Source organism: Arachis ipaensis, chromosome B6 (genome assembly GCF_059453495.1).
Source record: "Arachis ipaensis isolate K30076 ecotype BB chromosome B6, ASM5945349v1, whole genome shotgun sequence".
In the NCBI taxonomy this organism is placed as follows: domain Eukaryota; kingdom Viridiplantae; phylum Streptophyta; class Magnoliopsida; order Fabales; family Fabaceae; genus Arachis; species Arachis ipaensis.
This window is the reverse complement of record NC_142441.1, coordinates 141087335-141102027: the sequence shown is the minus strand read 5'-3', so window position 1 is coordinate 141102027 and position 14693 is coordinate 141087335. Positions and strand designations below refer to the sequence as shown.

Sequence of the window (14693 nt, the reverse complement as noted above, 5' to 3'; positions counted from 1 at the left end):
AAAAAAAACAAAGAAAGAGAGGGAAAAGCATTTATAAACACGCTAGGGGCATAGTGGTAAAATTGACGCAATCATTAAAGAAACGCACCGTTACCAATGTAACTGCCACCCCACGTGTAAATGCGAAAAACCCTAACGGACGCAACGTTTGATTAGACGCAACTGTTGGAAATATTTTGAATCACGCAGGTTAAAAAACCACGTCGGTTCCCATTTCACGTCGGCTACAAACCCGAGTTCAACGAATCCAACTCTTAAGAAGAAGAGATTGAACTCGAGTAGGGGCACTGTTGATATCCTGACCCAACACTAAGGCCCAGGTTTAAATAAAAGTCCCAATCCAAAGATTGTCCCTCACTCGACACCGACCTACTCTCAAGAAGTCGGATCTAACGACGACTTGCTCTAAGGAAGTCGGGAGTGAAGATTAGCTGGCAGATAATCCGTATTCAAATAAATAACTGCCTCTAAAATCTCTCAATCCACTTCCAGGAGCCATATCTCAACTTCCCTAAGATAAAGGGATGGTTATCCTCCTTAAAAGGTGGAACTACTTCAATGGTGGTTATTGGTTCACCACTATAAATACACTGACATTCCTCAAGTATCTCTAAGTTCCAATACTCTCTAAACTTGCTTAGACCCTTGCTGACTTAAGCATCGGAGTGTCTTTGCAGGTACCACCCCCATTCCTTCATCCACACAAGTCGGACGGAGGCCCCCAGACGTTAACCTAGTCGAAGGCTTCCTCCTTCAGACGATTGGGCCAACCCAACGAGACCAGTCCACTAATCTCCAATTACCTACCGTAACAGATATCTATAATTATCAACTTGCATAATCATTTTCAAGTTGTAAACAAATATTAATTGATTTTGATTTCTTCACATTTTTTCCCTTTGGTTTTTTCCTTTACGAAAAAAAATTTAAAAACCAGCCATCCTTTGGTTCTTCGGATCCCAGTTTTTTATCTAACCGTCCGTCCGGATCGGTTTTCATAAGTGTTAATTCGGTAACTCCCCGTCATGGCGACATCTAGGGGTGGCAACGGGGCGGGTAGGGGCGGGTTTTTGCTCTACCCGCATAAAACCCGCCCCGCCTGACAAAAAACCCACATAAAACCCGCCCCGCCCTACCCACGGGTAGTAAAATGTTAAACCCTAACCCGCCCCGCCCCTACCCGCCCCTATAATTATTAAATCCAACAAATAAAATAAAATTTTAAAAATTATATAACCACCATTTACATACATAACATAAATTAAAGTAAAAATTTATATATGATATAATATTATTAATCATTTTACTAATTATTTTATATATGTTACATATATTATATATTAAAAATATATATATTTATATATATATATTATATATGCCGAGGCGGGTAGGGGCGGGTTTAACCTAAACCCGCCCCGTTAAAACCCGCCCCGGTGCGGGGGCGGGGTGGGTACCCGCGGGTTCGGGTAGTGTTGCCACCCCTAGCGACATCCCAGTTTGAACATGAATAACATCCCGGTTTTTTATCTAACCGTCCGGTCCGGATCGGTTTTTATAAGAGTGTGAATTCGGTAATTCCCCATCATCCCAGTTTGAACTCGAGTAACATTCGATCTAGACATTCAGATTTTGTCTTTGCTTCTACTCTAGTATTTCCCAGGTACACTGGTTTGTAGTTGGTAGGTAGTCTCACTCGAGATTCATTACTCACTAATCAGTAGTCACTAGTTAAGGGAAGAAGAATGCATAGCGATGGGATCTTAGGAACGAAAGCGGGGGCAAGCAAGCAAAGGAAGTGGCTGAAGGGAAGAGAGAGATGGCTTGTGGTGCTTGGCATCATCCTCCATGCCGTTTACATGCTCAGCATCTTCGACATTTATTTCAAGTCTCCCATTGTTCACGGCATGGATCCTGTTACCCCTCGCTTCGCCGCCCCGGCCAAACGCCTAGTCCTTCTCGTTGGTACGTCCAAACCACGCACTCCACCTGTTTGTTCTTTTGTCTCGCTCAATGTTTCGGTTATTTTCCCAGAAGCTGCACTTTTTTCTACTTGCTAGTGCCATTTATATTGATCAAAGGATGCTATAGTGTTGTGAATAAATTTTGTTTCTATATGCTGAGTTTTTATTCTGTCTCCACGAGACAAAATTACAGAGGGATATTTTCTGACCCACTTTTAGTAAGTATAGAACATGCATGAATTTGCTGAACAGAAAAAGAAAACTGTGTCTATGTCTCTATTTCTACAACCAAAAGAGTTTTAGCATCTACTGTCTTTGTTTTTCTGTCTGGGAGACGAAATCTGAATGCAGGCTATACGAAGTTGGGTTCTATTTTAAGTTGTATTGGCGTATTATGAGAATATTTGATTTATTTATTTGTAGATGCTAAAAATTTCATTGCAGCTGATGGTTTGCGTGCTAACAAATTTTGTCAATTGCATTTGCAGTATAACCAAAATTTAAAACCGTTGTGGATGCTATAACAATAATAACTAAGATTTTTTAGGTTAGGTGGTGGTGCTATGGAGTTGTGTCATAACTCATGTTTATCTATAGAGTTGGGTTCTATTTTAACTATTTATTAGCATGTTACGGGAATATTGGATTTACTTATTGGGTGACACTAAAAAATTTATTGCAGCTGATGGTTTGCGTGCTGACAAATTCTTTGAGCCGGATGCAGAAGGGAATTTCAGAGCTCCATTCTTAAGAAATATAATAAAAACACAAGGTCGTTGGGGGGTGTCTCATGCTCGGCCCCCAACAGAGTCGCGGCCTGGGCATGTTGCCATAATTGCTGGATTCTATGAAGATCCCAGTGCAGTTACAAAAGGTGGTTATTATTAGTCCTTCCGATTTGTGATGGCTGGCTCGGTAGCTCTATGGGCTGTGTATGTGCTAAAAGGTTGATATTGTTTGCTGCAGGGTGGAAGGCGAATCCTGTTGAGTTTGATTCCGTGTTTAACAAAAGTCGGCATACGTTTTCTTATGGGAGTCCTGATATAGTTCCAATTTTCTGTGGTGGTTTGCAGCATAGCACCTGGGGTACCTATCCACATGAATATGAAGACTTTGCTACGGGTTTGAAAACGGTTTTTCACTATGGACTTTTACAATTATCAAAGGCGTCTATATGAATAATTATGTTTCATAGATGACTGTATTTCTTAAAGTTCAAAATTGGTGACACTTCCTCTTTGTTTATATTAGTACATAGTCTGAATAATGCATAGTTGAATCGTCTGATTCCTGTAGGCAATTCTAACTATTTCAAATAGGCTTTTGTATATTTTTACTGCATTGATACTAGTTTATGAAATCATTGTCATAGAAGAGGTTCTTTTGAATGTTATAATTTTCTGATGAGAATTACTATTGCAAAAAGCCTATTTGCTATACTAATTATCTTTTTCTCCATTGATACTAGCTTTTGACTTTTTCCTGGCCTAAGTATAGTAGCTTTTTAAAATTCAGAACATTGAATTTGAACCCGAAAATTATTTGACTGTAACTTTTTTAACTATTTCTCCCGATAAAATGGCATAAGCATATAGTCCCTGCTATATTTTGTAAACAATTTGATTGTAGGCTATCTAGTGTAGTTAATGGCAAGTGCTCTAAAGATGCCCGGTCCCATTTGTTCACTGGATTGAGTGTGATTCTAATATAAAAAGAAGGCTTTGAAAATATTGAGAGCTTATGATTTTCTCCACATCTCAAACTGTGGCTCCTGCTTTTTCACATGAATTTGTATTATGAAGATGTGAGGCAAGCTAGTGTGTAATATGGACAATAATTTGTTAGAGATGCTGGCCTTCCAACCTACTTTTGTTGACGAGACATTTCATAAACATGTGTACATCAAGAAACTTGGTTTTCATCTAAATGTCTCAGTTTTATTCCTGTGTTAATTTGAATTGCAAATGATGGGACATATGCATCTGATTTGCTTTTCATGTATTTCTGTTGAGTATTCTTGTTTATGTCCATCTAATTAGGCTATTTGTGTATGTCTGCTGAAAATGTCTGCTCCTATGAAATTTTTGGGGGGTTTATTGTTGGATGCAAATGTGGCTTTGTTTAGTTCTTATAGTACAACTATTTAGAAATTGTTCCTACCTATTTTGAAATATGGGGGCTTATTAAGACTGACTGACTTGAAAAATGTGCAATCAGTTGGTCAAGGTGTTCTCTTGAAGATTTTCTTGTACTTGCTAATTAGAAATTTAAAAATCTTACATGATAGTTTGCTAGGTGGAAAAGTAGTATTAACTATTATATAAATTAGCTTACTGAATCCTTAAATTGATACATTTAACAATTTGGTACTCTTGAATTCTTAACACAGATGCATCATTCCTGGACATGTGGTCTCTTGATCAATTTCGAAGCCTTCTTAACAGGTCCCATGAAGACTCAAAGCTAAAGGGACTTTTGCAGCAGGATAATCTTGTTATATTCCTTCACCTGCTTGGGTGTGACTCTAATGGGCATGCTCATAGGCCCTTCTCCTCCATCTATCTCAACAATGTTAAGGTTGTTGACCATGTAGCTGAAAATGTTTATTCTCTTCTCCAAGATTATTTCAAGGATAATCGTACAACATACATTTTTACAGCAGATCATGGAATGAGTGACAAAGGTGGCAATATTTTTCTATCATATCTCTGTATGGATATTCTTTTCTTCATATCATAAATATATATTAATCCCATTCTCGTTGTTGAAACATGCTGGACCAAGAATTTCACAAAATGATGCCAGTTTACATTCCTGTTAATAGCATTTGAAGTGCCTTAATTCCATTGTAATCATTGAAAGACAGCAACTGTTCTTACGTATTTGTTGGCATACATCCACAATTTTATATGGAAACCAAGGCAGCAAATGATGAGAAAGCTTAGTCTTGATCTAGGTTGCATTAGCCAAATGCCCAAATCATCTTAACTTAGATCCAATCATCTTTTCCTCAATATACCCCATGAGAATCTCATTCTTTCAATGTTGGAGTCAAGTCCATAGCTTGTGATGGATCCCAACATTCCACGACACTCTGCAGTCTTGGTGCACATAAGATGGTTGTGCACTACTCTTTGACTAGTCTGGAAAAACATTGCAGTGATGGCATTCCAGCCATGTCACCCCATTGTAGTGTGGAAAGCTCTGTTACCAATTGATAAGAACCCAATAACACAAAATTATTGATTCCCTCTTTTCCCTGCAATTAGTTTATTATTGATTCCCTCTTTCCATTCTCTCTTAGCAATATATCATGTGTAAAAGGCAATCATTGTGGCACTATGGCTAGAGTTAGTCATTGACTTGTAAATGAAAGAATTCTTTTAATTTTCGATTATTTAAGTTGTTCTTTTGCCTGTATTGCATTTTTGGTTGCTACTTTGAAATAAATATTGCTTTATAAAATCTTTCGTTCTTTATATATTTGCTTTATTTTACTCTTATTCATAGGAAGCCATGGAGATGGGCATCCTACAAACACGGATACTCCCCTTGTTGTATGGGGTGCTGGTGTTAAATATCCGAGACCAATTTCTAGCAGCAACCATTCTGATTGTGGTTTTCGATTTGTTGATGACCATGTCCATGACGCGCCAACACCAACTGAATGGGGCTTGCAAGGGATTGAAAGGGTGGATGTCAACCAAGCTGATATTGCACCACTGATGGTTTTATTCTTTTTGTTTCTCTGATCTTTGTTTGGAGCTTGATATATTTCTCCAACAATTCTTTGATTGCATGTATCTGATGTATTTATTCAATTTTATTTTTTATAACAGTCTACACTACTTGGTCTTCCTTGTCCTGTTAACTCAGTTGGAAGTCTACCCATAGATTATATCGACATGACCAAGGTAGCTTCCGTAATTCCTTAAGCTATTGTGCTTTTGTTTACTGTTTCCATTGGAATATTATGTTACTTAAATTAAGGATTTGCATTGTCATGCTTGTGGTGAAAGAGTAGAAAAGCTGATGTTTCTATACATAGAAGATAATAAGTAGGTCAATGATACAACTAAGATAATATTTATTTATTTATTTTGTTTTCTAGGCTGATGAAGTTGAAGCTGTTCTAGCCAATACAAAGGAAATTCTGAACCAATTTCTTCGCAAATCAGGTAGTGTTTGTTTCTTTGATTTATTGTGGATAACATGAACTATTTTTCATTGAATTGCATCCTTTGAGTCAAGTTAGTGTCACTTAAATGATTATCTAGCCTTTGGACTGGTTTAGTAAAGATTGAGAGGCAAATCAGGAGTAAAATGTTTTATCAGTAAAAGCAAGGGGAACAAAACAATAGAATTCTTGGTTCATTCATTTTGTAATAAAAAATGATCCTTCCTTCTCATGTTGAATGGAAGAATTGTTATTGATGATGGTTTCGTTGACAACTTCAGATATCAAGCAGTCAAATTCTCTATATTTTAAACCATTCAAACCACTGTCTCAATATTCCTCAATATTGGATGAAATTGAGGATCGGATATTGGCTAGAGATTATGATGCTGCAATGGACCTATCTCAAAACCTCAGAAGTTTGGCATTACAAGGACTTCACTATTTCCAAACTTACGACTGGTTGATGCTCATGTCTGTAATCACCCTCGGGTATGTTGGTTGGATGATCTATCTTGTTCTACATGTGCTGCAGTCTTACACTTCACTGCCAGGAACTATTGGAACGGAGCAAGGTGGTCAGAAAAATAATTGCGGAAAAGTAATGTTTGTGTAAGCTTAGCATTTCCTAAAGTCACTTTTGGTTGTCATAAATTATGGTTAGTTTCATGTGACATTAAGTTGAGCTAAATAGAGATATTATGAAAACATACATGGTAACATAATGCTTATGAATCACACATTACTAAAATTCTTATTCATAGATAATTTCATTTTTCTTTAATGCCATCAATTAAATAAATTGAATATCTTTTTTTTTTTTTTTTTCTGTTGCAGATATATCTATTTGGATCTATAGTGATAGCAATCCTTTGTTTGCTGTTATTACTTGAGCACTCTCCGCCTCTTTACCATGCATACATGATAATGACGTCATTTCTATGGGTCCAAATATTTAGTGAATACCAGTTTATTAAAGCATTATGGAAGCTGTTATCTGGAAGAAGGAATTATATTATCGTTAAGCTTCTTGCCACAACTGCTGTCTCAATTTTTATTCTCGAGTTCCTGGTATGTATATTTGCCATAATGTTATCTGACCATTGATGGTTCTAATTCATCTGATAAGAATTATTTACATAACTTGGCAGGTTAATAGCTTCACTGAGAGGAAGCTTTATACCTGGTGTTTTTTAATTACCGGTGTTACAGCTTCTATCTATCTCTTTAAGATAGTTCCGTGGAGATCTGGTATACCGATATTTGTTTGCATTGCATGTTGGTTTCTCTCTATCTTCACATTGATGCCAGCAGAAATTCCTGACAATAATCAATTAGTGTAAGCCACTTCCACCTAATATATCCTTTTCATAATAATGTAAACAAATGTCAAATGTTAATGCATGAAAATGGTAGGCATAAAGAACCCACTGAATCCGAGTCACAAACTATATAGCCTTCAAAACTATTGACTTTGAGAGTGATACTTAACTTTTCCCATTCCATTTTCATTGTTCATGTCACATACTCATGGAAGCAGATCCTGTCTCAAAAAATTGACAGTGTCAATTGGAAGATTTGGGACATTAAATTCATTTAAAATAAATTAACGGCCAAAAACACAATAACGTTTTTTACACTTTTTTTTTTTAGAAAAAAGAATAGGTTCATCCCTTTCGTTCTCTCTTTTGTCTTTTTCATGTCTTTGTCATTGAACTCATGTTTGAAAATGTTACTTTCTGCTCTTTTCTTTTTCTTTTTTTTTTTTTACTTTGACCATGATGCCTCTGAGATATTTTCCTAATCTGATTATTTTACTTTCACTTTTCACTTCTTGCATTTATCACTTCTGATATCTTTTTGTACCTTTTTTTTTTCTTTAGGCAAATGCTTTTCTATTTGCTTATTTTCTTTCCTTGCATCATTTCCAACACAGCAAAATCCTATTAACTCTGTTGAATGTGTCGAATATTTTATTTGCAGAGTTGTTAGTGGGGCCATCATAATCATTATAGGAATAGGTGCAAGGTGGCTTGATCTACATGCTGGTGGGAATAAGTATTGGCTAAGTATATGCAATTATGAGTTGAAAAGTCACAAATTTTCTTCTCTATTTTATTTACAGGTGCATATCACTATTTCTCTGGTACTGGTTTTGTAGGTATAATTATATGTTTATAGCTGTTCATTGATAATCATTTCTTGTCCATCACTAGGCTCTGTTGGTCGCGTTATCTTCAGTCATGGTGTATTTATCAACAACTCACAGAACTGAAAAACGGGAGTTGCTTGCAGTGCACCAGTTGATAAATTGGTCAGTTGCCGGTATAGCTTTCATTCATCTTCCTTTCATGATATCCTACTAATCATATTCATTTTTTTAAGCTCGTGTCATCTTTGTTGTGTATTTTCATTTTTGGTTTCCGACTTAAATTACTCTGCGCCTTGCATGTCAATATTATGTTCTGTTTGGTTCTCTACATGTGCTATGGATGGTAACTTTTTATTTTTTAATTTTCTTCGTTCCTTTAACTGAAACATTGATTAAATTGTTCTTGCTTGTTAGTCATTACATTTCTACATTTTTTTCAGTTCCTTTTTCTTTCTTGCATGGCATTTTTCTACATTTAGAGTTATCTTGTTTGCTAAGAGATTGTTTCTCATTTTGCTATTCCAAGTAAAAAATTCTGGAAATATGAAACACAAGAATTGAAAATAGGAACCAAACAAGCCTTAATTATTTTAACATATCAATATTTATGACTTTGTTTTTCTTTCCCTTCTCTGTAGAAAGTAAAATTTATTTGGTGTATTCTCCAGTATCTAGTATAAATTGACCTATTGACTTGGGAGAATTCATTGTGTTTCAACCTACAACCCTTTCTTTTTATATTCATTGTCTATTACTTGTAAAGTTTTAAATCCATATTTATTTTCACATTTCTGACTATAAGTTTATACTTCATCACTTAATATATATATATATATATATAAGGATCAAACTCTATCCTTAAGTACTGGCCTTCAAAATAGATATTTTGATCCACCATTTTTAATATTATAATTTTTCTTCTCTCGTATATTATATAATAGATTTGATTTTGATGTACTATTAGTGTAAAAGGTTCTTAGACAGTCATCCAATCATTGTAACATCATTAAAAATATCTGGCTCTTAAATATCTACCTATTGAGTCAAATGTGTGATAGTGTCTAATTGTTTGACTCTGTTTAACATTTATTTTATTTCTGTTATATAAATTTGATACACCCTTGTAATTAAATGATTTTTGAATGTTATTTTTGAATTGGAATGTTAATACTGTTATTTTATGGAATGAACTATAATTTTTATTGTCTTGATATTAAACATTAACTATCATTGTTCCTCAGATTTCAATATTATTTGATGATGAATATATGCATTTGTATATAAATACTTACATACTATTGATATTGTGCCATAAACAAGAATTTGTGCATTTAAAGTCTTTGTTTTTATTCTTTTATGATATAAGTTACTTGAATACTATGAATGCTGTTTCTCCCTTGGCTTGTTGGCTTATCATGAGAAGTGTCTTTCCTCCACCTCATATTTTTGATAAAGGGAAAAAAATAAATAAATAATAGATGAATGTAAAACTCATCACCATGTACAATAGTTATATTGATCTATTATCTCTTTCTAATATACCCCATATTCATTTTTTCCGGATTTGTATTCTGTTCATTTGCCAATTACACACCTGTACTTGTATTTGTCTAGGTTTTTGTCAAAAAAAAAAATCGAACTTTATATCATCCCTCTTTCAATAAATCAATTATGAATTGGAATGGGAATTTGAAGATATTTATTATGGGAATTATGAATTGGTCAGTAGGATTAATTTTTACATTCTTTATCATTTTATTAGCTATATTTATTATATTCCTGCTTTCTTCTAAATGACTTGTTAATGAAGTAATTTATGTTGGATGTTCAAATAGACTGATATTTGGCCCTTTCTTTTTTAGGTATTTCCATGATACTCCCACTGTTCTCAGAAAATAGCCTCTTGTCCCGACTTACTTCCATATTTCTTGGCTTTGCCCCTCCATTCCTCCTCCTATCCATTGGGTAGTGTCTCATTCACTGACTTTTTGTGTCACCTGTTTTTTAATCAGCTTGTTATATATATATATATATATATATATTTCACTCGTTTTTTATTTGAAATGTATGCAGATATGAAGCTATATTCTATGCAGCTCTTGCACTAGTACTTATGGCATGGATACTCTTTGAAAATACACTTCTTAACTTCAATATTGTTAATACATCATTGGACAACAATAAAAAAGTTAAGAACAATCTCATCCTTGGACTTGAAAACAGATCTATGCAGCTGTCTGATGTGAGAATTCCTTTGGTTTTTGTAAGTCTGATTGCCTCCTTTATTTTATTTTCTTCATAACTTGATTAATTTGAATATATATGTTAGAAAAGATCAAGTTATCCTGGTAATCAGTGTAGCTTCATCAGCTGTTTCACTAAACAACATTTTGTTACTGTAATGATTTTGAAAGTTTGGTATTAGATTAGAAGTTCATATCAAATAAGTTATTTCCAAAAAATTTCAAATTAATCTAAAGTCATTTGGTATATTTTTTATATGCATCAAAATCATTATATATTTATAAAATGCACAAAAATATCTGTTTGATCAGATATTATTGCTAGGAAAGTTATTTTAAGATTTACCAGTATCTTCACAACAGTTCAGTATAGCATTTATTTATTTTAGTTTTGATTAAAGAAGGATATTATGAAGATAAAGACGGGAATGATGTAAAGCAATAAGAGGTCAATATGAATAAATCCTTTTACTAAATAAAAATAAAATGAAAAAGAAATATCAATGCTTTAGTAAATTGCAATAAGTGACACAATCCTTATAACCTCATTTTGATGCCTTTGATTAACCCACTCACCAGTCACCACTGTTTTCAAAACCAAACCACTAGTTGTGTTTGTTTCAACTTTTTCTTACAAAAAAAAGCTCCAATGTTTTTAACTAAAACTTTAGACAGTTCTGTTTTGTATTTTCATATTTCTGGTCTGTTATTTATTACAAGTTTATATTAGTAACTTATATTAAGAAAGTATTTTTTTTTTTTTTTGCTTTTAAAAAAAAAGAAGCTTAAACTTATTTTTGAACCATTCTTCACTAAGGTGAACAGCAAATCCATTTTTATCCTTGTGATAGAGCTAACTAACCCTATTATAGCCTTCTCAAATTTCATCTTGAAATAGACCACAAAGTATACATGAAAACAAAACTACTTTATAATGCAGATGGTTTTATTCAACATTGCCTTCTTTGGAACGGGAAACTTTGCAAGTATTGCAAGTTTTGAGATTTCATCAGTCTATCGGTTTATTACTATATTCAGTGTAAGTGAAAGTTGTACTATTTTGATATATAATTTCCATAGTTGCAATCAGCTTTTAAATGATAATGTTTTCTTCCTGTTGCAGCCATTTCTGATGGCAGCGCTACTTATCTTCAAGTTATTTATACCTTTCATGCTTGTGATGTAAGTGTACTTGCGAATTTCCTGGTGACCCTATTTGTTATTGTTCAATAGTATTTCTTCTTTGAGAATCACCTAAAGTCAATGATGGGAATGTCCTTTTCTGTCTGAAGATGAATATCATGAAATGATACATCATTACATGGACTTCCAAAGATGTAATTTTAAAATTGCTTGCCACTGTGTTTCTAAAAAAATAAAATAACAAGGCAACGAGTTCTATCAGTTAGTAGATTTATTCATCATCTCTTCGGCCTTGTTCTGATTGATAATAAGGGATGAAAAGGAAGGGAATTGAATGGATTTGTAATAATGAAGCACTGCTATTTGGATTCTTAAAAATTAGGATGGATTCGAATGGAAACCAGAAGTTACAATGATTGTGATTCCAAGCATTCCATTTACTTCCACATGAGCTTCTAAACAATCCGTTGAAAACCTTTCTTCCGTTCCTGATGGGAACTATATTCGATTTCATTAGATACCATTTCTTTCCACTTATGAAATGAAGAACTGATTGCTACTCATCAGATGGGTCACAAATTGTTTCACTTTGTGCCATCTTGATGCTTTTGAATCCTTTTGTTTTATTGTCCATCTTATGTTATTTGTAATGGACAAAACTGCAGATGTGTATTCAGTGCGATAACCAAATTGAATGAAGTTCCAAGGTTGGGATGCTATTTTCTTGTCATATTATTCTCAGACGTGATGACCATTCACTTTTTCTTCCTGGTAAGCTCATTTTATTCTTTATATTTCATTGTGTCAATGGTCTTCTAGAATTGTTGTTATAACATAATTCGAGTCATAATACTTGTATATGTGTGCCTTCTGATCATGATAATAAATACAGGCAATCAAGTTTACAGTTAAAATGACCTTTCTTCCTTGTCTGTGAAAATGATATCTATAATTTTCTCCCATTTTATGTTGATGTTCTATTTTGTTATCTATTAATGTTTAGAGATATGAAATGAAACCTTTATTTGTGTTTTAATACGCTTTGTTGAAAAATAAGGTCTGAAAGATATGAAAGGATACTGTTCAGAAAATATAAATAAATAAAGATAAAAATATTAACTATATGAATCACTTGGGAATGAAGAACATATAACTTCTATCTAAATTTTTAGAGGAAAGAACATTTAATTATAGTTGTCATTTAATAAGTTAGTGAAGAACATATAACTCACTATTTATGGTCATTTTTTAATATATTTTGTCACAATTTAGGAAACTGCGAGAGTAATTATTTTGGACTCCACTATTAAAGCAATAAATATAAATATATATAAATATTTGACAATGAATCAGATTGCAATATATAATGCTAAATGAGTCATGTATAATCTGGGTATCTAATATTTATTTATCCATCAAAGGTATGGATATCTGTTATATCTGTCCAAGTTCTACTATGCTTGTTTAATCCAAGTGCTGCTTACTGTTAGCGTGAAATGATCGTGGACGTTATTGACTCTTGTTCTTTGATCAATGAAAGTACTGTTTATGGATTAAATCCCCAATTCTTAACCTTAAAGTGTGATGTTAAAGTGAAATTTGCCACATATATATTATATATATTTGAGGGCATATACCGAGTGTGTTTGGTGACAGGTTCGGAATACGGGAAGTTGGATGGAGATTGGTAATAGCATCAGTCATTTTGGTATCATGAGTGCCCAAGTTGTTTTTGTTCTTTTACTATTTGCTCTCACAAATACCTTCACCAAGGACATCCAATGTAACACAGCAGCAAAATCCGCGCGTGCACAGAAGGCAAATTAGTTTGCATCTGAGAGACATATTTGGCACTAAAAATGAGCTCTACCATAACATCATGGCAATCAGACTATGCATTTTTGTTGGTGGCTTCGACTGAAATTATAATCACCCTGGTTTTGTGCCGATCTCTGGTAGCTTTTGTTTTCCATGTGAGGTCCTGAGTTGTACGGGTGATCCCGGTGCTTACTGACCTTAATGCAACTGGAGCTGGAATTTGGTGTGTTAACTGATCTGTCTCAATTTTTATTTTTGGTTCAATGTTTGAGTCCCTCCTAACTATATGGTTCAAAGTTGCGATTGAGGGACAGTTTTGGGAAACTCATGCAAAAGTTATCAAAGAATTTCTGCTTTGCCATGAAATGGAATCAAGAACTCGTCGATTGTTTTTATTATTTGGATTCTGATTTACATCCTGCACCTTGGTATTTGAGTTCATAGAGCTGAGCGCAATTCAGGTCTGGATTGTTAATTACAACTGAAAGGGGAAGGATATTATTTGTTTGGCCTGTGAACATTTATTTTGTAAGAGTGTAGCAATGTGAAATATTCAATCGTTTTTGTTCTACTCTACTTTTTGGGACCTCAATCCCAGTTTAAGTAATATTCATACACACTGATATCTAGTGATGATTTCGTAATAATGTATGACTAGATTTACACCGCGCAAAAATGTAAGAATGAAAATGAGAATATTCATTTTCTTAAAAATTAAAGTAAAATTGTTTAGTCTAATTTTAAAAATATATTAATAAATATTGTGTTAGATACAAATATTTTTACATATCTTGTATAAGCTCAAAATATTATGTGTTTGATTCTTTTCAAATATTGATCTAAAAATAATTTTCTATATAATTAAGACTATTTTGTGAACACAAATTCATCTATACTAGTTGATTACATGTAAATGTGACTCCATTAAAAGTATTTGCATCTATTTTAATATTTGGATATACAAATATATATACGAATTGTTTAGCCATTTTTACACGGTAAATTATGAATAACCTTCCCTTTATAGGAGTGTGGCATTAACAATTCGCATGAAACACTTGCGCTATATCACTACCTATCATTTCTTACTAAGAACGTGTCTAGGGGTGCACATGGGCCGGGTGAAGCCGGGTTTGATGTGACTCAGACCCGACTCGAAATATACACCGGGTCTATTTATTAGACCCGAATCCGACCCT

The 14693-nt window shown here is 33.8% G+C and overlaps 1 protein-coding gene across 2 annotated transcripts; it reads left to right on the top strand.

Moving 5' to 3' along the window:
* Positions 1-1584: 1584 nt before the first annotated feature.
* On the top strand, positions 1585-14065 carry LOC107605273 (sulfatase and phosphatidylinositolglycan class N domain-containing protein). 2 transcript variants are annotated; one of them, XM_016307096.3, is made up of 18 exons: positions 1585-1962; positions 2644-2835; positions 2928-3083; positions 4351-4644; positions 5472-5689; positions 5801-5875; positions 6073-6139; positions 6420-6739; positions 6976-7209; positions 7290-7477; positions 8122-8263; positions 8355-8463; positions 10153-10255; positions 10364-10553; positions 11474-11572; positions 11657-11715; positions 12342-12447; positions 13333-14065. In XM_016307096.3, the coding sequence occupies exons 1-18, from the start codon at positions 1743-1745 to the stop codon at positions 13501-13503; spliced, it is 2943 nt and encodes a 980-aa protein (XP_016162582.1). In that variant the 5' UTR covers positions 1585-1742; the 3' UTR covers positions 13504-14065. The 2 variants fall into 2 exon arrangements, with proteins under 2 accessions (XP_016162582.1, XP_016162583.1); XM_016307097.3 differs by having other exon boundaries at positions 2928-3094.
* The last annotated feature ends 628 nt before the right edge of the window (positions 14066-14693 follow it).

Coding starts and splice junctions, on each gene's coding strand:
- LOC107605273 (XM_016307096.3), top strand. CDS start 1,743: ATGCATAGCGATGGGATCTTAGGAACGAAAGCGGGGGCAAGCAAGCAA. Junction 5,876..6,072: donor ATTATATCGACATGACCAAG/GTAGCTTCCGTA, acceptor TTTGTTTTCTAG/GCTGATGAAGTTGAAGCTGT. Junction 11,716..12,341: donor ATACCTTTCATGCTTGTGAT/GTAAGTGTACTT, acceptor ACAAAACTGCAG/ATGTGTATTCAGTGCGATAA.